Source organism: Condylostylus longicornis, unplaced genomic scaffold, assembly GCF_029603195.1.
Source record: "Condylostylus longicornis isolate FDR11 unplaced genomic scaffold, ASM2960319v2 ptg000055l, whole genome shotgun sequence".
NCBI lineage: Eukaryota > Metazoa > Arthropoda > Insecta > Diptera > Dolichopodidae > Condylostylus > Condylostylus longicornis.
The window spans coordinates 2,936,155-2,958,851 of NW_026578024.1; the positions used below are offsets into that span (position 1 = coordinate 2,936,155).

The 22,697-nt window shown below is 25.8% G+C and overlaps 2 protein-coding genes across 2 annotated transcripts; both read right to left on the reverse strand.

Moving 5' to 3' along the window:
• Positions 1-13,507: 13,507 nt before the first annotated feature.
• LOC129611938 (uncharacterized) lies at positions 13,508-18,430 on the reverse strand. The gene is made up of 5 exons (XM_055525362.1): positions 18,337-18,430; positions 17,031-18,277; positions 16,865-16,931; positions 16,589-16,805; positions 13,508-13,748 (listed from the first exon to the last, which is right to left on the reverse strand). The coding sequence occupies exons 1-5, from the start codon at positions 18,428-18,430 to the stop codon at positions 13,508-13,510; spliced, it is 1,866 nt and encodes a 621-aa protein (XP_055381337.1).
• A 415-nt stretch (positions 18,431-18,845) lies between these two features.
• Positions 18,846-20,226, reverse strand: LOC129611939 (uncharacterized). Its single transcript, XM_055525363.1, has 2 exons — positions 19,108-20,226; positions 18,846-18,866 (listed from the first exon to the last, which is right to left on the reverse strand). The coding sequence occupies exons 1-2, from the start codon at positions 20,224-20,226 to the stop codon at positions 18,846-18,848; spliced, it is 1,140 nt and encodes a 379-aa protein (XP_055381338.1).
• Between the last annotated feature and the right edge of the window lie 2,471 nt (positions 20,227-22,697).

Genomic DNA, 22,697 nt, shown 5'->3' on the forward strand with positions numbered 1-22,697 from the left:
ATAAAAACCATTATTGAAAATAATGCAATCAATTTCATTACTTTAATAATTATTTATTTAACAATATTATAATGGAATTTTCTACATATTCCATTACAATAAAATTGAAAAAAGAATAACCATTAAAATTAAATCCGATTTATGAATTCAAACAATAAATATTTCGCTAGACGTATTGTAAACACATTTTATTTAAAAAAAAAACAACAATAAAAGCAAAGAATAAAGTAAATCAATAAAAATGAAATTTACAATAAATTTTAATTCATTATCCTTGTTATAATGGGCAACAAAAGAAACTAGCCTGTAAAAATGAATTTCCAAAAATGAATTAACTTATTAAAAAAAAAAATTTGTTTTTATTGCAGACAGACGAGTCCATTGACATACTCAATTATTCTTTTATTCTCTTACATGTTATGTCAAAAATATGCTCGACAATGAGAATCGCAAGTATAATACAATAATATTGAGATTCAATTACCCATCAATGTATGTGTTATGACGCACATCCGAAGAAGCATCAAACTATTTATTTAACTGTACTGCTTACAATATAAGGATCCTAAAGGAATATATGAGCCAAATTTGATAAATTCATAATTTAAGAGACATTGTCGAGTTGCTTTCATTGTCGAGTAATTAGACTATCATAAATTTTATTATTAACCACATATTATGAAATTACTGGTTACCGGGTAATTTGGCTCATTCTCTTGAGTCAAATTATTTTACTATTCGGTATACCTTGAAATTGCACATTGTTCACGGTAAAATTCTAGTAGTATTAATCTGACCAAAAAATTGAAAATTAAAATAAATATTAAAAATTTTTAAAAAATATTCGCTTTTAATTCAATGATTTCAATAATGCGACTAAACCTCTTTAGCAACATATAAAGAGTTGGTTATTTGTAAAGAATATAAGAAATCCTTTAATTCTTACTTTAATTATACTCTGAATGTGCAATGTATCCCTACCCAAGGCCAGGTTTTTGAGACAAGATGTGTATTCAAAATTGATAAACTCATTTCGAAGGAAATTGAGATATAAATGGTAATTAAAATCGACTTATCGGAACTAAAAATAAAAAGAAAGCCGACAGACTGCTTGGGTATAACTGCCCCCCTATCCTAACGTTGTAAAATACATTTAATGTTGGGAATGTGAAACTTAGTGCGATGACAGCACTATACTTTTCCAAGTTAAATGTTCAATCACTGAGTAACAAACTTATATAACTCAAGATGTTGCATGAAAATAACAACCACATTTGCTTACACTAAAGAAGGATATTATCAACTTTGCAAGAAGACCTTGAAGCAGATGATGAAATCTTAAATATACAATAAATTCCCACAAATTGTTTATCATATGGACAATAAAAAAATATTTAATTTCGATTAAATGGAAAAAGTACTCAACAATGAATGTGTTTTGTGCATATGATATTGAAAATAATTATCCTTTTATATAAAAACAATAATAAAAATAAACTATTAATGAACTAATAATAAATAAAAAGGAAAAAACAGAACAAAAATATAAAAATAAATGTAAAAATTGCAACAAATCACGCAATCGATTTTCAATAAAAATCGAAAGTTGCGTCTGTATGCTCCCCAATTGAAAAAAATTCTATAGAATTTAATTTTGTGTTTTTGTATTTTGCGATTTTGTTGTAGAAAATAAATTTAATTCATTAACGTACGTACATACATAATATGAACATGAACTTTAATGTGCATTTACTCACACTATCAATTTTTTTGGGTATTAAGAACAAAAGAATGTCCCACATAAAACACATTCAAATTCATATCGGCCGTCTATAAATCAACCTCGATATCGTTTTCATGTACCTATTCTATTATAAATATGAAAAAGGGTAATAATAATAAAATAATTCAAGGATACCATAAAATTAATATCATATGTTATAATTATATACGTAATCACAATGACGTTAAAAATTTTATAATCGAAAATAAAATAAAAAAAAATCGATTTATTTTTCTCAACTAAGTTCACACTAAATTCACTTTGAATAATTAATTGGAAAGAAAAAACGATAAAAATCACGAACACCGGAATATTGAGGAAAATTCCCTAGCAATATGGCAAGAGTTATTTTTGGCCGCACAAATTCATACACTTGCGTTTGTAAAACACTCTGTCTTGAAAACATTTAGTGTTAAGTTGAATTACCGACAGGACTTAAAATTGAATTCAAATTCGTTGCTCTAAATTTTTTTTTCAATCCTCCTTCGCTCCTGGGAGGAGCATACGGCTGGTGCACGATATTGTAGATACCCATGAACACCAGATTCTTGTCTCATCGAGTTTACTAGATAGGTGATGAACCTACCGTATGTTGCTCTAAATAGTTTATAATTATTCAAAATCCAATTCGGGCTTCAGTGGCATGCCTCAATATTTGATTTACAAAAATATTTATAAAACGAGAAAAAAAATAGAGTTGACCTTGTCAACTCTGTGATACCCGTACGAATTTGTTATCCTATGTGCGAATAACTAATGTGCCATAACTAACTATGGGGCAGACTATGACTTTAAGTTGCCGTATTACCATATTAATTTATGCAAAATTTCAATACTATGTGTTATTCAAAATACTGGTTGTGCCAAACTACTATTGATGTTGTATGGCAGCTCCCAGAAAGAGCCAAGAAATTTTAGCGAATTTTACCAAGCACATCGGCCCTACTAATATACTCACTTGTGTGAAATCTCAATATCACAGCTTTTATAGTTTCTGAGATATAGTCAAATAACTTTTGAAGTTGTATGGCAGGTACCAGAAGGAGCCAAGTAATTTCAACGACTTTTATGAGACACATTGGCCCTACTAATATATTCGTTTGTGTGAAATTTCAATACCATAGCTTTAATAGTTTCTGAAATATAGTCAAATAACTTTTGAAGTTGTATGGCAGGTACCAGAAGGAGCCAAGTAATTTCAACGACTTTTACCAGAAACATCGGCCCTACTAATATATCCACTTGTGTGAAATCTCAATATCACAGCTTTTATAGTTTCTGAGATATAGCCAAATAACTTTTGAAGTTGTATGGCAGGTACCAGAAGGAGCCAAGTAATTTCAACGACTTTTATGGGGCATATTGGCCCTACTAATATATTCGTTTGTGTGAAATTTCAATACCATAACTTTTATAGTTTCTGAGATATAGCCAAATAAATTTTGAAGTTGTATGGCAGCTACCCGAACCGGTACCCCGATCATGTCCAATTTAAATAGGGTTCTGGCACTTACTACAATAAATCATTTGTGAAAATTTGGTGAACTTAGCTCAATTAGTTTTTGAGTTATCGTTCGGACGGACGGACGGACGGACGGACGGACGGACGGACGGACAGACAAAGCTAAATCAACTCAGAATTTGACGCTGATCAAAAACATACACTTGAGTCTATATCTAACACCGTTATTTCTTAGCGTTACAAACGGTAAGGCAAATTTAGTATACCCTTCGAACATACGTTCGTACGGGTATAATAATATTGCTTTAAATAAAATTCTGTAATAACTGAAAATAATCAACCATCATTTTAATTAGCAACTAATAAAAAAAATATTATTTTCCCCAAAAGAAATTTCTCAAATTCTTTTGAGTATGTTTGAATGTAAGTACCTTTTAAAATTCATGTGAGCAGCGAAAAATTAATAATGTAAAAATCATATGTAATAATTTTCTAACTGTGTGTTGATGCTTACATAAAATATGTTCTTTATGACATACATACATCCGTACATATTTTTCAATGTACAATTAAATTCCAATACACTTAATTATAATTAATAAATAATATCTAATTATTGAGAAATATTACGTGTAGAAAAGCTATACAAAAATATGGTGTTTATGACTATTGATTATAAGTTAAATTTTTTATATACACATTTGATTTATATACTCAAGGTCCTTGAAAGAAATATACAAAAAAAATTTTTCGAGGTATATAAATTGATTGAAAATTTGGATGATATAATCAAGAGCACATTTTGATATTTAATTTTTAAAAAATTATTCAAAATTATAAAATTTCTTATAAAGAGAATGTTTGTTAACCTTTAAGCGAATTTTAAAGAAAAATTTAAAGAGCGCATAATTAAAGTTGAAAACACCTGTATAATATGGAGAGAAAAGTACAAAAATTATTTAAGGATTCTTGAAGAATTTGAGAGTATTCCAGTATTAAAACTCATTGGTCTCCAAGAAAAATTTCTGAATTGAATTCAAATTCTAAAAATTAAGAATTCAAAATAGACCGACATATGACTAAAAATATCTTATTGAAATTTCCTCTAATGTTAGTGCAATATTTTAATGAATTTTGGTGTGTTAACAATATGACTTCCATTATTGTATGCAATTCGACTGCTAGCATTGTACACACAATCATAAAAAGTAGTTACATTTCATTTTAATTAAATTAGTTGCAATATTGCTTTGCAATCAGTTTTGCATCCTTATAATCTCAAACTTTTAGTTTTCAATTATTTTCTAACAATTGAGTGAAATATTTCAAAATCGCGAACATCAGATGCACTCGATCATATTTAGTTTATATAATTTTTCAATATTAATTTCTTTTATGAATCAAAGAAAAAAGGAAATTGAGAAAATATTTAAGAAAATGTAATTAACGAAAAAATATTTACGTAATAAATTAATAGTAATGCCACGCTTGATTCTCAATATCGACTTTATGTATACGTAACTGAATAGAGCTTCATTCCATAATGAATAGTAAATTAACCATTTAATTAAACCATATTCCTCCTTCAATGCAACCTTCAATATTAAAATGCTATTAAAAAAGTATTATGTAGGTATATAGATTTTTACTTTACAAACGAACATTTTTAACAATGGCGTAATTATGGTCCTCGATGCATTCCTTAAAGCAATTTAATGTTGTAACGCGAAAATATTAATTTAGTTATAAAATCATGAATTTTTGCAATAAGTATAGCATTATTTATATGCATTTAATGTGCATTCATAAATTTCATAACTTTTTAGTTTATATTTTTTTACTTTTTCTCTTACCAAAAGAGGAAAGAATAAAGATTTCTAATAATTGCTATGAATTTCAAGGGCAATAAATAAAATTTTTAATAACGAAAAAGGACTTTGTAAAAATTGTGCAACATAGAAACAAATTTGGTTTTCTCAAAGTAGTTGAGTACATTAAAATCTGAATTCTTTATAGCACAGGAAGCTTTCTAAAGGCAATATTATGAACATTAGTATTCCATAATCATTCAACTATTTATTTTAATGCTTTGTGCAGCATTTTGTGACTAAATGTAGTAAAATCTTTAAAAATAACTTTAGAAGCCTTTAGGCAATTATTTGAAAAAATTAACAAAATCATATTTTTAAGATTTTGGAATTTCAGTTAACCGTGATTTAAACTTCAGCAGACACATGCGTTTCACAGGTTCTTGGTGATAATTTATTCCGATTTCATATCAGTATTGTGTTCCATTAAATTTTTATTTATTTTCTGCTAATACTACTATTTGTTCAAATTTTGGTCTCATAGATATGCAAATGTTACTAGAAAATTTCGAGAATATCCACTATTTTTCAGCTGGAAACTGCACTTATTCAATTTTGTTATCTTATGTACAAAAAAATATTGTTGAAAATTTAGAAAATTAAAATTTCTTATGTAAAAAAACAATCTCTTGTTTCCGTATAAGCAGATTTTCTTTATAGGAGTTTTAATTTTATTCGAAATCTTTATTTTAACAATTGTGATGACAAAATCCAATGCACGTTTAAAGGTTTTTAAAATTTTTCGAAAACGAGAATTCAAAGTCAGGAAGGTCAGGAAAATTCTTATGTTTGTAATGCCAAATTAGAAACCGTCTTCCATATAAAATTCTCTAAATTTTCGCATTTTCCGTAAACCTCATTTATTATAAGTGCCATTATTCTGTCGATGTATTTTCTTTATACAAGTTCTTCCCATGATATGCATAATAATTAGAAATGCCTTAAACTTAATCCATATATCACAAATGAGGAGAACCAAAAAAACGTGATTTAAAAAAAATTAGAAGGCCCATGTTCTATCTAAATTCATATAAGGAAACTCATTCTCTTATGAATGAAATAGTTTTTCCTTCTCGTATCTCCTAGTGTTCAAATATAGAATTTTGTAAGTAAATGGCTGCAAATGAAAACTGTTTTATAATCTCACCACAAGGTAACTTGATTTTGCTTTTATTTTGATCGAAACTAAAGAAAATTTTTTAATAACAATAAAGAAAAGGAATAAAAAGTATTCTTGACAATTTCTTTTTCTGAAAAAATATATGGTTCTGGCCCGCGATTAATTTAAGAAATTGTTTGTCTTAGGAAAAAAATATTTGAAGTGGCAAAAACCAACACCGTAGCAAAAATATTTTCTAAGCTTTTTTTTGTTCGAATTAAATTCGCTAACATCAAGGATATCAAATGTCACGGATAATATATTTTAAGCATAATAAAAAAGTTTGCAAAATTTAAGCTTGTTCAAACTTTATTTTAAGGTTTAAGAATTTGAAAAACATGAAAATATACAAAAAACTTTTAACATGTTCACATGTGGAATGGAAAATTTTAAAGCTATTGTGAATGAAAAAATTTCTTTTATAATCGCAAAATTATGAAAGTTAGTCATGCTAGAAGAAAAGTTCATTGATATTAAATTTCTATCCGATGCTACAACCATGTTGAACTTATTATTATAGTTGGAATTGTCCAAACTTGCAGTGAAGAGAAATTTCAATTTCTGCAGCCACCTCAAGGTGGTTACATACGATTAAAGTAAGAACATTTTTGTACACACAGAAATTGTATTCGGCTAAAATTATTGAATACTGTTTGATATTACAATAAAATCGAAATTGGTGTGGTTTATTAATCAATATGAAATTTTAAGTAATAGGCAAGCAAATAATTTAATAAAAGAGTTTAGTGTTAATATTGCACTAATACGGTATCTTAATACGAAATTGAACTTAGAAGTATGAGTTGCTGAATTGTGTAACAATACCATATTACTTTTATGGAAGTCGAGGCATGTTGTAATCTTTACATTTCCTTTTACATTAGATTTTCGCATAACTAGATTATAAGTTTTTCTTTTTCTTTCAATTATTTTATCATTTGCACTTACTTTTTAATTTCTCAATTTCATTCACCATCACCAACTTTTGAACCATTTTCAAATGAATTAAATTACATATAAGCAAGAACACATGAAAACTCGTTTCTTTGCCAATCTTAAGAAACGGTGCCGAAATTCTGTGACAGGCATAGGAACATTTAAAATGTTCCGGCAGATATAAGTGGTAACATGGCTTAACTTTTTGGAATTCATTTCTATTTAAAGTAAATAGAAAAATTTTGCAAGTTGTTATAAAATTAAAACCTTTTGCAATTTTAAAATACGATTTGTACAACGTTTTTGCTCTACACTGGAAAGCTTTCGACATGCGCAATAAATGTCACGAAATAATCTTATACAAGCTTTCCCAAAAACAATTATTTTGGTCTACAAAATAAATTCAAAATATTTTAAATAATAAAAATAAACAAGAATCCAACAGGAGGTTTTTTTCCACATGTAAGTTGTACGGCATCTAATTCATGTATTGGGCTACTCTACAAATTTTATATGTGTTTGTGAAAATTTTTATATGTGAGTATGTATATGAGATAGTTTTTATATTTTAGGAGAAAATAAAAATTAAGTTTCACGTTGAAAATGAAGCAAAAAGTAAAATATTCTAATATAAGCAATAACATTCAACAATAAAATAATTTTTACCTAGTATTGTATTGAAAAATTGAAAGAGAAAATTGAAAATCCTCACAAGTAAATAGTTATAAATGACGACAACCTGATGGAGCGAGCTTGCTCAAAAATCAGCGCAAGACAGTAAGACGCCATCAGACAAAATATATTTTGTTTTTGTTTTGAAAAATTTTTGAATGCTTTCTTTGTTTATATACATAATAGTATTTACGTATGTATGTAGATTTTTAATATCGTAATACTGAGGTTATCCATCATACCTCTATTTTATTCTGCAGCATGAAACAAAGGCGAAAATGTTTATTGATATACGTACGTATCTGTTATATTTAATTACTCCTACATTGTTCTTTTAAATATGCAAAACTGCTCAAAGTAATTTTATACTCGTATTCGTGCCTTTAAAAAAATAAACAAAATTTGTAAAGTATTGAGTGTAGGTTCTGGAAAACATAAAAATTTCAAAGGCTCTTGTGAAAAATGGGATATTGTTAGAAATATGTGGGATTTTTTTTATATGCAAAGCTTGTTTCTGTGCTCCTAATTTCCAAATTTTAAAGAATCTTGCAATAAAATACTTCACTGACTCAATGACCGCTAGACTTGAGAACAAATAAATAAAAAAAAATTAACATTACATTAAAAAATATTTATGAATGAAGAAAATGTTTATAAATTAGGTTTAAAAGCTCAACTTAGTTTTAATAATTCAAAATGCGAAATTCTTTATTTTACAAAGAATTTTAAATTTCATCGGGCCCTAAAAATATGCAAGATTTTCAAAATATTAAAAAAAAGATTTTATTTCAATTTCTTTAATCGTTATATTTAATTTTTGCTTTCAAATTATTTCCTCTCCTATTTTAAAACAAAAGCGAAAATAAAATTTCACTTTTCCACTAGGGGGCATTCAAGCAACGTTTTCTTTTCATTTCATTGTAGAATTTCTTATCTTTAATTCACAATACATATTTAAATATTTACACCCGTTTGTACTTATTTATTTCAAATAGTCCTATAGATCTACATTTAGAATGAGTTTTTTATTATTGTTATGATTTTATGTTTACTTAATGAACAGGTGACGACAATATCAGCCGAAATCCCATGTAAATGCTGACGTTTTGCAATATACGGACACTCTACATACGAGTAGTTTACGTATATTTTAGCGATTTACGTGCACATTTTAGTTTTTTTATATATTAATTTACATACATATAACATTTAAAATTTTAAATTTTGCATACATATTTACATGCATTATATACGTGTATATCAATATGCATGTTAAGGCTAATACACACACAAAAACCAAATAGGCTTCTTATAAAAAATTTTCCTTTAAATTTGTTTTTATATTATAGTTTTTCTTTGCTATACTTTTTTCTATACATTCAGACTTGATTTTGTTAATTATGTATAACAGTTGTTTTCAGTATAACACTTAAAATAATCTGAAATACAAATACAGTTATAAAAAATATTTGTATGTAAGAAACAAGTTATTTTTCAAAAAAAAAAAATTTATTTTCTGTTTTGTTTTTTGATCCTGTGAGGTTCTCCAGATTGGTATATTTTCATTTTCAGTCTTTACCCGGCTATGTATCGTTAAGGATGTGCTTTATAACAAGAGTATAAATTGAAAATAAGGAGAAGAAATTAGTTTTTGTAAAAGAAAAATAAAAAATTAAAACAAAAAAGCAAAAAAATCATAAAAACATAAAAACCGTGTTAACCGCGTTTTTTTAAAGCATTTTAACTGCTTTAATAGAGAGAAAATTGTTATTATTCCTTTATTTTTCATAATACAAGCTGTTTCTGAATGACTATATTGTTGTACACAAAATTGGTTTGGTAGTGAGCAATAGTAGTGCATATTTTTGAATAAACTAAAGTCCAATTTAACTTAAGTGCTGCATAATGCCAAATTGAATGCACATTTAATATTCATTAATATCAGTATATGAAGGTAAAATATAAAAACCTGAATAATGTCCTTAATTTAGTTGGATAATATCCTTGAAAACTTTGCTTTATAAAAAACTTTTTTTTTTGAATTTTATTCAAAATTTTTGCTTTTCTCATAAGTTTTTTTTTTATAATCGCACTTAGAAAAATCAGCGTGTGTATTTGTGTGCATATTATAATGATGGTGTTAATGGCAAAGTTAAGAAAAATATCCTTGTATGCACATCATTTTATTTATTCATAAAGACTATTTCGTGAATGAATTTTTGTATGCAGGTGGTAATTTGAGAATTATATAGTAAAATATGAGAAAAAAATAACTTAAAAGTTTTTATAAAATACTCGTACTTTCGTGAGTGTAGTTTTGTAAAATTATTATTTAATGTTAAAAATTAATGTTTTCAATGCAAATCCATAAAATAAATTGCACAAGAATTTAAAATCACATAAATAATTTCGGAAGAAGTTGAATTTAAAATTGAAAATTGAAAAATGTTTTGTAGTTCTCTGTGCGTTTGAAGACTGATAGCGATTCAATTTTGTCTCCTCAGTTTGTACTATTTTAGAGAAGTGCTAGAGAAAAATATTGATATTCTGGATTGAAATAATTTAATTCCATATAACAAATAAATTAGTTGTTAAAAATTAATATTAAATTAAAATTAATTCTTGTATAATAAAATGATAATCATAAAATTTAAGATTTAATAAGATTTTCCAACTGTTTACTCTAGAAATTTAGTTATTTAAGAAAAAAAAGCTAAATGTTAGTAATCAAAGTCTTGAAGAAGAATTTCATATAGTACTTAATTGATAGTTTCTTATTTGTTGCATATTTCAAGCTAATTATTGTACATAATGTTCAAAAATTGTTAATAATTCAAGTGAATTCAAGTGCAGCGTGTGTTACATGATAATTAAAAAAAAATGTGTTTCTTGTTCATCTAAATGTTATTACAAATAATGTGTTTTAAGAATTTAATTGTTGAATAAATTACACAAAAAATTAGTTATATAAAATAAAAAGATAAAAATAATAAAATGATTTTTCGACATAAATAACTTTAAGTGACATTTCCAAGCACTTGGTCTTAATGTCGTTAATTGAAATTTTTAACTTAAAAATTCACATAAAATTCATATATCTTAAATACTAATAGCATTCTTATTCAAAAAAGGATATATTAAGGACTAAAATTTAAAAGGTAAAAATTTTTTAATTTTATAATATTTTGCTAATACGAGTAAGATTATTTTAACATTAACATATTTTGCAGCATAAATTTCCTGTTGATTTTTCAGCATACTTTTAAGAATTTTTCAAAAAAGATCTAATAGCTGTACTCTATCAGTCTTAAAAATAATATGCTGTCGGAAACTTTTTGGGCTATTTAGATGGACAGTGTTCTATTATCAAAACCCTTTCTTTCTATCTTAATTAATTAAAATTATGTATGTATGCCGGAATAACTCATGAAACTTACCGCTATTTCGGATAGGTTAAGCATTAAACTAAAAAATTTAACATTTTAACAATTTGTAAAAATCAAAAAATATTTAAATTTATAAGGAAAAGAAGATGTTGCTCTATATAATTTTATTTTGCAATTGATAACCCTTAATATATGCAAAATTCAATTCCATCCCTTACAATTATCTGCCACGTACTTTTGAGAAAATTAATAATAAAATGAGCACAGAAGAAGATGACAACAACCACTTTTCATTAAAAAAGTTATTCTTGATTGCTTTAATAAAGTTTTTCAAAATTATTCCTTTAACATTTCTCCTGAAAATATGCAACAAGTTAGTTTGGTGAAGTAATTAATTTTTTGCCTTCTTTAGATATTAAAAGCATTAGGTAATTGTTTTTTCTAAAGTTATTGGGCAAATTATTTTTAAAATAATTATTCGTTGGATAGGCAATTTATTCAAAATAATAAACTTTTATTTAGCAAGCCAACGTTTTGCTAAATAAAAATTATTTTTTAAAATTTCATAATAAAAAATAGTGCAGTAAATTCTAAAGTTCTGAACACAAATATTGCCAATGTATGTGAAATAATTTAGAAGCAAACAGAATTAGTTAAGCAAATACCTTTCTATAAAAATTCTAGAGTAGACATAACCTACCAGAAAAAGTTCTTTCGTAAAACATATCTTAATTTCGGAATTTCAATATCTACAATATAGTTTTAGTCAGCCAGTAAAATACGGAGACAAATGAACCTTACGAATGAACCGAAATTTGTAATTAAAATTTGAGTTCGAATCATTAAAGATGGAAAAAGTAAAAAGAAAAATTTTTAAGTAACAGATGGAATTTGATCTAATTTCAATTCAGTTCGAAAAACTCGATATTAACAAATTTTCGAAAATTTCCGCCTTCTCAAAAAATTTATTTAAAAATGTTTATTTTGTTTTACATTGCACTGCAATATTGTTGGTATCGTACTCAAATTAAATTTATCGCATGAGAGTAGAATAGTTTTAAGAGTTTGTATGTTATGTGTGTTGCATATTGAATTGAGATCGAAAGTAATATTTATATAAACATTTCTAATAAAATTTACAGTGTGAACTATTCCATTTGAATGAAGCTTCCATTTTTTAGTCCTATTTAATATGGATACAAAATGGAGGAACTCATCATACCTTCACTTTCTTAATCTTAATTTAATTTCTTAATCTTAATTTAATTCAATTTAAATTTCCTTACAAAATTTCTTATAAGCTTCGTTTTTTCAAGTCTGTGTGGGATTTTTCATAATATTAATAATTAAGTAAGACAAGCGAAATCTGTCATGATATCAAAAATTTGTTACAAATGCGATTTTTCTGTTGCCATCTAAATTTTGCACTTTAAACTTTTCCATTTTTCTTCTTGTTGAACCAAAAAGAAAACAAAACTTTGTTATTTCGAAAAATTTCAAGAACAATATTTTTTTTTTGCATTATTCCTTCTTATCTCGAAATTGGGTCAATTATATTTTAAATAAATTTTGGAGAAAATTTTAACTAAATTAACGTAATTAAAATCTTAATTTGATTATTTTTAAAAATATTTTTTTTTTTAATTTCTATTGAAATTTAAGGATTTAGAAATTATTTTTAGAAGGTTTTTCTCAATTATTTTTCGTTTCTAATTTTCAATAATAAATTAGAGATTATTTAAATTTTTAAAAATATTATTTAAATTTCCAATCAATCCAATTAGAAAAAAAAACAGATATGAGAAAATGTTCAGTAACTGACAAATAACATCTACAAAAAATTATTGTTAAAAAATATATTCGAATAAATGTAATTCAAATTTTTGTTATAATTTGATTTCTGGTATATATAAAGGTTAAAATAGCCAGTGTACAGATATTTTTCAAATACGGGACTCTCTCAAAATTGTTTAGCTGTATTTGATTTTATAAATCGATTTTACAATATAAAGGAGTTAACAATATTAATAGCTATGGTCTGTAAGCTGTTACCTAGCTATTAAATTGCTACAGTGTTAATAATGGCTATGAACTTAATTGTTCCAGTTTCAATTTGCCCAAGTAGAGATTTGTCACTTTAAAAAGATAACATTATGCTACTAATGGTAATAATGGGATTAATGGTTTTAAATTATAATAAAGAATATTAATAGTTCGAAGAAAACAACAACTTTTCCAGGATCAAATACCCATTAAATTGTAACTATTTTTTAATTCTGACGATATTTCAAGTTGCTTTTTGAGCAATTTTTTAAGCAATCTTTCTAAACTCCGAAATATAACAGAAGTTTTCATTTTCATCCAAAATTTTGCGAAAATCAAAGATTGCTGCATTTCCGTAAATAGTTCATCACTCAATTTTTGTACTAAACCTAAGATCTTTATTGTCCTTTCGCAATATTGGAAATTATTTCCTTCTAGTCTATATATCGAAAAAAAATTTTTCTTTTGAATTCGTTTTTCCTTAATAAAATAAAATAAAAACCATGCTTAAAAAAAATTGTGTTTAAAATTAATTCGAACGAAAAAATAAATTCTATGCAAATTTATACAATTTTGCGACCTTACTTTGTAGGCGTTCTATTTACAAACAAAAATAAACAAAAACGAATGCTAATTTAAAAAATTCAAGCTTTGCAAAATAACAAAATACAAAACAAATTTTTCATATCACTTAAGGCTATAAGCCATTAGGGTAAATGAATTTCTCTCGAGATACTAATGACGTTAAGCAATTCGCGAATATCAAAAAAAATTTTAATAATCTGTTGACATTTTTGAATTTTTCTCTAAAACTTGAGAATAACGTTTTTGTTTTCTTTTATTTTATTATTTTAGGTTAAATTGATTTTTCAATGCCACAGGAAATGAATGAATATGAGAAAACAAAAAAGCGAATATTTATTTTTCCTACATGTTGATCTTGTATTAACCACTACCCACGGAATTTTTTAATTAATGTAACAAATAACCCCCAATGATATTTTCAAAATTAAATCGAATTTTCCAACACTGGAATTATATCAAATCATAAATTTTATTTTACACATTTAACAGTCAAGTTCACATTTAAAAACCAAAATGAGTTGAATGCGAAGAGTTTAGAATTGAAAAATGAATCTTTGCTTAATATCTTGTTTAATTCTTAACTACTACATACTTGTGTGTGCAAAAGGAATTTCTGTAGGAAACTTACTTTTATATCATAGAGCAGCACACATATAAAAAATTTTTTTAGTGAAATGCTGGGATATCGATCTGTTGGTGAATCGTTTACCCCAATTTTCTTAATCGCTTTTAATGAAAATTTATATTTAAACCAATTTTGGAAATGTAACGAGTTGATCAGCTTTTGTAGTATATCAGGGGCTAGCAAATATACCTTCCCTATAGATCGGATATCTTTAAAATTTATAATATATAAGTTCTGTCAAAGAAAATGAAGAAAAATAACCCACGAATTTCCATGAGATCATCGTGAAATCCCAAACACCGAAACTTTAGTACTTGCGTTTTCTATGACGCAAAATCCGTCCCTAGTAAAGTTTTTGACGGATTTTGTGAGATTGGCGAAATCTGAAATTTATATTAATACATGTTACTTTATATTCATATGACCGTGATATTACAAGAATATTTTCGTGTTATTTTTCATTTGATGAACTTTTCTTCGATTTACCTAAAAATTAAAAATTCTTGTTTTGTCATTTATATTTCGCAAGAAATATTTAAAAAAATCATTTTTACAACAATGACAGGGTCTGGACTTGGATAGATAAATACCTTCGCTAATAGGCTTGTTAAAATCAAGGAGACATCTTAAAATTTTTATTATAGAACTTGCAAAAATTTTTACAAAAAAAATCAAACTATTTCATTAATTTCCCAATGAAACAAAGCGAGAAACTAAAAATCATTCCTGCAAAAATTATTTTAATAGAAAAATGTTTGCCAATAAAAATTGCCACATTTGCTGCTAAAATTAATCTTTAATCTCTAAAGCAAATTGTCAAAAAATGATTGAAATGATATTTTTCAAATTAATATTATTAAAAAACATTTGAAGAAAACAAAAAAGAAAAACAGACAAAATGTAAAAATTTATAAAAATCAATTCTGATTATAAATTTCTAAGAAAATTTCATTTCTCAGAATTGTAATTTTCTGATCTTATTTTCATATTTTCAAAGATGTACACTGTAAAAAAAAATCGTGTAAAATTACTACAATAATACTAGGAATCTGAATTCCTAGTATAATTGTAGTGAAAATGCTCGACGATAGTAAAATATTACACCGGCGAGTAATTCACGAATTTTACTTTTTTGTAGAGTAAATTTTTTACTAGATTGTAGAGGAAATTTACTTTACAAAATAGAACAAAAGTTACTCTTCGATGAGTAATAATAATCTGAACGATTAATTTTACATTCAGGTATAGTGATTTATTCCTCCTGCCAAAGGAGTAATTTACTTCACTCGAGTAGAAGTTATACTATTTATACGAGTAATATTGCGTCATTTTTATCTTCCAATATTTTTTATGGAACTTTAAATTGCCTTATTGAAATTTTTATAAATATTATGTAGTCTAATATAAAAATTTTTGGCACTTAAATATAATAAATGGTTTATTTACATATACAAAAGAGCAATAAAAAAATTTTGATTTTAAATAACAGATAATTTGCTATGAGGATTAGGGTTTTAATATAATGACTTAAGTTGAAAAAACATAATGCTTTAATTTTTTGTGCATTTTACACGTTTTGCAATTTATTCAAAAAAAATTAAATAATTTCAATATTTTCAAAACTTAGCTTTGATTTTCATTTTTATAAACTATTTAATATTACTTAAAACTAAAACATTTTACAAAAATTAAAAAAATTCAAAACAAAATATTAAAATATAAACTTATATAAATATAAATTTCTGTTTTATGAAATATCTTCACATATGTAAATATTGAAAATTTTGGCTCTGTAAAAGTATGTGTTTCAAGCTTTATTCTTATAATCAGATATATATTAAAATAATTATTTCAAATAGAATTTATATAAATGATAAATTAAAATAAAATTTAAAATATAATAATTGTTTTTTTTATTATTTAAAGAGAACATCATTAACAAAAGTTTGTATTTATAACGTCTTGTTTTTTTGAATTTTTTAAAGTCAAAAATCTAAATATTATTTCATTTTAGTTCGGATTGGTTTAATTTTTTTATAAAATTTGTAATTTTGCTCATATTAAAAATTGTTTTTTTAGAACCTCTTAATTTTTCGCAGTAGTGGTTATAAAAATACCTTACGCAAAATTCTAGGGACTGCGAAATTTCTTTTGGATATACTATGTTAAATACATAATAGTAGCTGATAACCTGGCAAAGTAAATCCACAAAAGTAAAATTTTCCTCCTTTACTATTAATATTTTTTCTGCAAAAATATACGCTATGCACTGTTCAGACATAGTATCTAAAACAAAAGGAAATGTAAATTATGAACTGAATAAAAATATTTGAAAGAAAACTTACCAACTATAGCAAACCAAGGACCATTCGTCGGAATTGATATAATGATATCTTCCATCGTGGTTCCAAACTGCAAGAAAATTAAATTTTATTTATGCCATTATATATGGAATATATTTACCTTAAATTTCATGTAAAGCAAATCAATTTTTTCTTTAAAATAATTTACTATAGCATTGAATGTAGACTCATCCCCTTCTTCTTCTTTGGTATTCTTTGCAATTTGGTTGATTTTAGCTTTGTTTTTTTCAAAATTCATTATAAAAGTGTTCGCCTTCAAATTCATCAGCAATTCGAAATGATCATATAAATATTCCTTGTTAAACATAAAAGGCCAATTGCGCTGTATTTCAATTATAGTTGGGATATTATCCATATTATTGAAATATTTGCGTTGTATAGGAAAACATTCCTTCATAAAGTCCTTAATGGTTTCACGTTCTTCTTGACTAACGAAATTTTTTTCATGTAACTTTATCAACGCATTTTTTTTTAATTCCAACGAATTGTAAGATTGCCCTTCATTTATTTCTTGGGGCTGCCAGTTTGCACAAGTTTCCATTAGCGTATTTGCCAATCTTTGTTGTTTGATAGGTATGCATGCTTCTATTCCAGACTTTCTTTTCTTAGGCACCCTGTTTAAAAAATTGTTTCTATTTTTCATTGTTGTAATCAAAGAAAAAGGCGTTCCAGATAATATATGTCCATTTAAATCGCATTCGAGAAAAGATTCCGGATATTTCATAGCAATTTTATCACAAACTGTGCGAATTGCATTCATTGGTAAAAAGTATGAAAGATTCCTCATTTCGTCGGTGATTATGTTGACAAATCTATTTAAATTTCCTCCAATTTTTTCTTTTCTAGCTAGAGACTCCATAATGTCCGTCGGTATTCTTTCCCAAGGTATTTGAAAACTCCGAAACAATTTAGTGCATTCAACTGAATCAGAACGAGATGATGTAGCCGTACTACTCATAGTTAATGTAGTGTCTAATGAACAGTTCGAAGCCATATCGGAAGTTTGTACGATAGAAATTTCATGCTCATACTTCGATAAATTTGATTTATTAAAGCTTGTGGAATTTTCAGGTATTATTTCAGCAGATGAACCTGCTGCAGTTTCATGAAGTTCATCAGATGTTGTACGTTGTAAAGATGACTGAGAAGCTATATTCGGTAATATTGATGCGGCTGGCGTTCCATCGGCTTCTATTGATACGTTCAACGCATTAATATCAGAATCATTCAGAAGTGATGTAATAGACAACCGAGCCTCTGTCCAATCACTCTCTTTCTCCACCAACATCAAAGTTGTTTTTTCCTTCGCGTACCATTCTAAAGTGTTATCGTCAAATATAACGCAGCCATCGGTTTCGGTAACAAAAAAAGAGCCAGTAAGTCCTTTCTCATGAGCTAAAATTGAACATTTATTAAAACCTATAAATAAAAATTCAACTTTACAATGTTCATACCTTTTTTTAGAACAACTTCAATTACGGCTTCTGATACAAATGTAATTCTTTGCAATCTGTTAACGGAGAATATCTTAAACAAATACTGCGTCATCGTGTTGATTATTAATTGGTTAATTTATTTGGTATAGTTGATTATTAATTGGATTATTTAATTGGTTTATCGCAAAATTTATAGTCGAAATTAAAAATATCTACTAATTCTAATGTTTACATTTTTTCAAATCTTAATTTTAAATTTAATATTTTTTGAAACTCGTTTTGATAATTAAAATTTACAAAATGATTTATACTTTACTGAGATACACAATATATTGTTTTTAAATTTATTATACATTTGGTAGCTATAGATATAGTTATCCTTTTTCTTATTTATAAATGTTTAATTTTTTTAACAAATTGTTTTTTAATATTTTACAAAATTAACTGATTTGGGGAGAAGTAATAGATTTTTTCAAAATGAAACAAATGAATAGGTTGCATAATAATTAGATCATTCAAATAGCGTATCATGTTAAATTTATCATCATCTGTTTTATAACTTTCAAACAACATTGTTTCTTGATTATAGTACATTTTTTTAACTTTTCCGTAAAAGCAAGCGTTTTCATGCAAATTGTCAATAAAGATCACTTCCACTTCTAAAACTTCTATGTTACCTAAATCATCTTTATTCGTTAGTAGGTAATCTTTTGCTTTGAAAATTGTGTTGCAGTACGATATTTTTTTTGAAATTAAAGTGAAAGTTTTTGGTAATTTTATATTATATACATCGTTTGTGAAATTTATTGCGTTTTTGACGACAATTCCTGTTTTGAACCTATCATCAAAAAGAGAAGCTTGCATAAGCTGATGTCGTTCAGATAATGTCAACACAACATTTTTAAAATTTTTAGAATTTTTTATTATACTTTTAAAATATTGATGTTTATTCTCAAAATTCATAGTCCATAAACTTTTTAATGGACCCAATTTTCGAATCAAATCGGGATAATGCATTACGTAGTGATGTTTTGGAAGTAATTTTTCATACGGAAAACATTTTTTTCTATATTCAAAATAAGTGTGCAGGAAATGTGTTAGTAATTGTATTTGATCCCTATTAAGTTGTGGAGAACATATGATACGACATATTTCAACCATCGAAGTCACAAATCCCCAAAAAGATTCGCTACATTTTATTGGGCTTTTTAAAAAAATAAGAGGTAACAAAATTATAATGTGCCAAACTTCATCGCATTTTCCAGAAATTTTTTTCGCATTGAATTGCATTTTCGGGAATGATAAACGTAATTTAAACTTCTTTACGAAAAAAGATAATGTTTGATTAATACAATGTAACGAAATAATGTTTTCTTTTTGAAAATAGTTAAAGATTTTCATTAAATCTAATGATATTATTCCTTCGAAAAGATCGTGCGACAAGCATGGTGGCAAACCTGGTTGACATACATGGAAATATTTAAGCTCGTTTAAAGGAGAATTAAATTTTATGCCTTTGTCGAAATCGCTGTTTAAGTATTTTGCATAATTTTCAGGATTTCGTAAGGTTTTGATATGTAAATCAAAGTTTTTTAAATCCTCCCTTGTATAAACACAAAACCTGCAAAAATATTCTGAGGTACTAAAATTTTCAGTAAACCCCCCAATTTGGTGACTCCCTAAGTTGTCACCCAGAACTGCAAATACACTTCCTCTTATATACTCTTCTGAATTATTTTCAGGATTTGAAAATTTTAGTCCCTCATTTTCTAATATTTTTAAATCAGATATTAAAGGGTGCAATATTTTATCAAAACCAAATTCCTTAACATATTTCTCTTTACAAAGGGCTACTAACTGAATATTTTGTGAATTATTTCGATATATTGTAGGCAAATTTCCTATCATCATATAAAACGCTATCAATTTGTATTTGGTTTTGGCAGATCCTAATGGATTGCATATTTCGAATGCGTCGTGATACAAAAGTAATTCTATGCTTTTCGAATTGCAGAAAAAAGAATCTTTGTAAACGCTTCCATCACAATAATCATTATATGTATAATTGTCACATTTTTTTTGTTTATTGAAAAGTTTAAAGAAGTTTCTGTCACTAAGTAACACAGACAACGTATTTAATATGGGGATATAGTAGAAGAAGCAATCCTTGTGGTAATTATCTATACCAAGATGTATTCTTCTAGGAGAAATATAATTAAAATATTTTTTAATGTAGGTTTCTCGTTTATACTCGGAACTAAATTCACACAATTCCTTCAAAAAAATTTCATTCGTTTGTAAATTTGACAAGTCATTGCGATTAAAAATGTGCTTCAGCTCAGTATATAAAAACTGAAGTCCTGTTTCTTTAATATTGTATTTAGTTTTTAATTTCAAAAACAAGTTGGAGAACCTATTGAAAACACCCATATGAGTTAGAAATTTATTTTCTTCGTTAAATATGTTTAAATTCTGCATTGTATTTGTGGAGCTCGAATTCTCAGGTCTTGTGTTTTGATTCTTAAAATCGACTTTATTGTGAGCCCTAAAAATATGACTTTTAAAAGCTAATACATGTTTAAAAACTTTAAAGCACTTTGAAAATGGACAAGTTATGTTATTACTCGTATTGTTTTTTAAATGCTCTATTAAATGGCTACAAATTTTAGAAACATTTTTAGACTGGAATATGCATTTAGAAATATGGCAACTATAAAAATTTATTTCTGTAGAATTTCTTATTTTCTTACTATGATATCTATACCAATGTACTTGATAAGAAACATATTTTGAAAATTTTTTGTTACAATCAGGCAACATACAAGTAAAAGATATATCTTTTCTGGCTTTATGTAAATACAAATGGTTGTTATAGGAAAAGATGTCCGTTGTTTGAAAGTCACAAATTTCACACTTCATTTTCTACAAAAAAACTTAAAATTCGCTATTTTTTAATTATTTTTAATACTTAATTAATATTATTGTTTGATAATAATAATTCAAAAATTCTAAAATATTTGTATATGTATGCTTTTTGTGATAACTACAAAAATTTCTAAATAATAAAATTTTTTGATAAATATCAATATTAAAAAAACAAAAAAAAGATCAAAAAATTTAAATTTACTTAATAATACTCATGTTTTATTTATAGTTCACAAGTTTACCTAAAGTTATTAGTTCTATTTGATATTTAATGAATATTATTACGAAGTACGTAATGATTAAAATATATAATTCAGAATTTTTAATTGTTTAATGTATATGGCTTTTTTCTGATATAGCTGCAAAGTTTTTTCAATTGCTAATTTCCGTTAAATATTATTTTGTAAGAAAAAACAAAACAGAAGAAAAAATTTTAATTTACTGATTGTTATTTATAATTTTCAAATTTTACCTGCACTTTTATTTTACACTTGAAAGTTTTATATAAGTTTTTAATATACTAAATATTTATAACTTAAATTTAATTTTCATATTTTTATTAAAATCACTTTGAAATTTAAACTTATGCATTTATTCTAAACACAATATTATTCTAAACACAACCTCATTCTGATCGTTTTCAATTCAAACTGAGAAGAAATTCAAAAATGATGACTTGTTCAATAAAAGTTACTCTATAAAATAGTAATATGTCAAAAAATACTTCGTAAAAAAGTAAAATCACTTTCACAAAGTAAATTCTACTCTACTTTGAAGTAATTTTCAACTTTATACATGATTATTACTGTCTTTCAGAGTAAAATTACCATACAGCATTAATATTCCTCGATTTTGTAGTAAATTTACTCGCTAATCGAGTAAACTGCAAAATTACTCTCAAATCGAGTAAAATTTAATATGCTTTAGCGTATATACTGCATTAATTGTAGTAAGAATTACTATATTTTTTAGCAATTTTGCATACATTTTTTACAGTGTACCCAAATTAATGATATTTTAATAAATACAATAAACAGCAGAATTATTGGAATTATTTATTAATAAATGTATAAGCAAATAAACAAATTTTAAGAGTATGCATGTATGTATGTATTAATTTTATAATGAAAGGAATTTTTTCTTCTAGAATTTTCATTCTAATAAGGAAGGGGCGAATTTTAATCTTACTTCTCTCTATATATACTCTTACTCTTTCCTTACAGCCGATTTGTTTACCGTTTCCTAAGCACATAAGCTTGAATGAAAATTTGCAATTTTAAATATTAAGTTTATCATATTGTGCTGTTAAGGTTATGAAAATTCTTAAATTAGCTAAAAAGTAAAATTTATACAAATTTTGTTTTTAAATTTTTAATAGTCAATTGTCATACTAGACCTACAAATATAAAAATATTTTTCAGAAATCTTATACAATATTCTTAATCCTTCTAAAC